At 39.6% G+C, this 2,163-nt stretch overlaps 1 protein-coding gene across 1 annotated transcript in view; it reads left to right on the forward strand.

Moving 5' to 3' along the window:
• Positions 1 to 2,163, forward strand: part of prss56 (serine protease 56) — an 11,657-nt gene that overhangs the window by 7,814 nt on the left and 1,680 nt on the right. Inside the window, exons 11-13 of the mRNA XM_016564305.1 lie at positions 793 to 960; positions 1,113 to 1,264; positions 1,381 to 1,768. Coding sequence (XP_016419791.1) covers positions 793 to 960; positions 1,113 to 1,264; positions 1,381 to 1,768 — 708 coding nt within the window. The remainder of the gene's footprint in view (positions 1 to 792; positions 961 to 1,112; positions 1,265 to 1,380; positions 1,769 to 2,163) is intronic.

The raw sequence follows: 2,163 nt of genomic DNA on the forward strand, positions 1-2,163 counted from the left end.
AATACCTCAAGTGTGTGACGGAAATGTTACGCCCCTTCGATTCGTTCGCTGCCGTCTCCCAGCAGGACGAGACAAAACCAATAAAACCCATTACAAATGAGGCATTTGTTGCATCCAGTGGGGACATAATTACTGATTATAATGACTTATACTGTCATATTTACGCGCTGCGTAAACATAAATCCATGTCTGCATCGGAGAAACAACAAGCCTACTCTACACCGCTCAAAACTTGTGTTTGAATTGTCAGTGGCAAATTCTTTAAATATAAAAAACGTACTTACAGGCTGTGAGTCAGAAGCGCCAGACTGTCCTTGCAAAGTTGGAACTGCCCAACTTTATAGAAACAGCCTTTGTGCCACAGACGCATTGTAGGCTACTGGTTCAGGAAATAGTCCTCGTCCTCCATAAAATGCGCAGCACACATCTGAATATTTGGGTTGAACTGTTCTGGAACAGTGTTGTAAATACAACTTAACCACTGATTTCTAGTCGTGTCCTCTTCTGGAAGAATCTTCCCACATCGTGACGTAGACATGTGGGGGCGTGTTAGAACGAGCCGTTTTAGGTAGGAGTGGTTAACTCTTAACTTTTATAAAGAATATTTGAGACTTTAGTCTTTGCAACTTTACACATCTTCTTTATGCACCAAGAGCTTGTAACACTCCAAAGTAAAAACATGTAATACAGTTAAATGTAGAAAACTGTTTTCTATTTTAATATATTTTCAAATATTTTTACCTTTCCTCTGTCTACTGCCTTCCTCACAGTCCAGTGTCTTTCTCTCTACAGAGATGCATTCCTTCCTGCAGACTCTGCTGGACTTGCTTCAGAAGGCCGATGACTACATCAGAGATAAAGTCGATCTGACCTTCTTCACTCAGACTCTTCCTCAGTTGGTGGAGAATGTGTACAGCTCTGCTCATATACCACGAAGACGCAGAAGTGCACTTGAAAAAGGTAGAGCCATTAAACCTTTCTGCATTGTACTTGTACAGCCAATCAGTGCTCAAGATGGATATACAATGCTTTCCAAAATGAAGTAGCTTCTGTATAGATCTATATACATCGTTCTCCATATTGTTATTCTAAACAACATATTATTCTCAAAGAGCAGGTAGGCCGGCCAGCACTATTCCAGCAAGTGGGCCCCCTGGTGGACGACTGGGAGAGCTACCTTACAGGCATTGCTGAAGATCTGGATCAACACAAAGAACTAAAGAACTCACAGGAGCTGTCTCAGGAGCAACAACTCTTCACTCCGGTAAACTCTAATTTTAGATAAGGTTTTAGATGTGATGGAGCAGCATGTTCAATACATTTCTGTTTAGGACAGACATTAGTTACCAATGAACCATTTTGATTTGATGAAATTTTCAGGATGAGGACAGTAAAAAAGCATCTCTTCAGCAGCTCGACGGATCACTGCGCTCCTCCATTGCTGCCCTGCGTTCCAAACTAGAATCATTGCGCATTCCTGTCATACCAGAATTGGTGGATAATGGTGCCAAATCTAGGGAGTCTGTATTGTCAGCTGACATTTGGACTGCTCTGATATATAAAGCTCTGAGAGGAAGCGGCACAGGAAGTGTCACAGGGCGTCCGGTGATGACAGCATCCCCTCGGGATGATATGGATACAACATCCAGATCTGTGGAACCTTCAACGCAACCACTGAAACTCAAGAACCAGGAACCTTCTGACTCAGTGCTTGAAAAACACTCCGTCCCTACCCAGATGCCCCTGCTTCAACAGCCACTCTTCAAAAGTAAGAGTTAATAATGGGAAACTGAGTGCCAAAATATTGAGGAAGAATAACAGGAAACTTTAATTCCTAAAAGTTCTTAAAAGGACTTTTCTGCAATAACTGGATTTTTTTTTCACCTGTTAAATTCAAATAATATATACTTTAAAAAAGAATTAATGTAAATGACTGAACAAAAATACAAGCTTCAGACTTGAATTTAAACCCTCGAATGGCCTATAACCACTTTTTGTCATAAGGTCTCTCTGCGATTTTACACCAGAATAAAATACATATAATTTAACGTTTAAAAGCAAAGAAATTAGGACAATCAGGAATATTAGTATAGTATATTAATTATATTATTATTATTATTATTAATAATAATAAATACTTTTTTTTTTTTTACAGTGCAGTTG

The sequence above is a fragment of the Sinocyclocheilus rhinocerous genome, unplaced genomic scaffold, assembly GCF_001515625.1.
Source record: "Sinocyclocheilus rhinocerous isolate Xijiao unplaced genomic scaffold, SAMN03320098_v1.1 scaffold919, whole genome shotgun sequence".
Taxonomy (NCBI): domain Eukaryota; kingdom Metazoa; phylum Chordata; class Actinopteri; order Cypriniformes; family Cyprinidae; genus Sinocyclocheilus; species Sinocyclocheilus rhinocerous.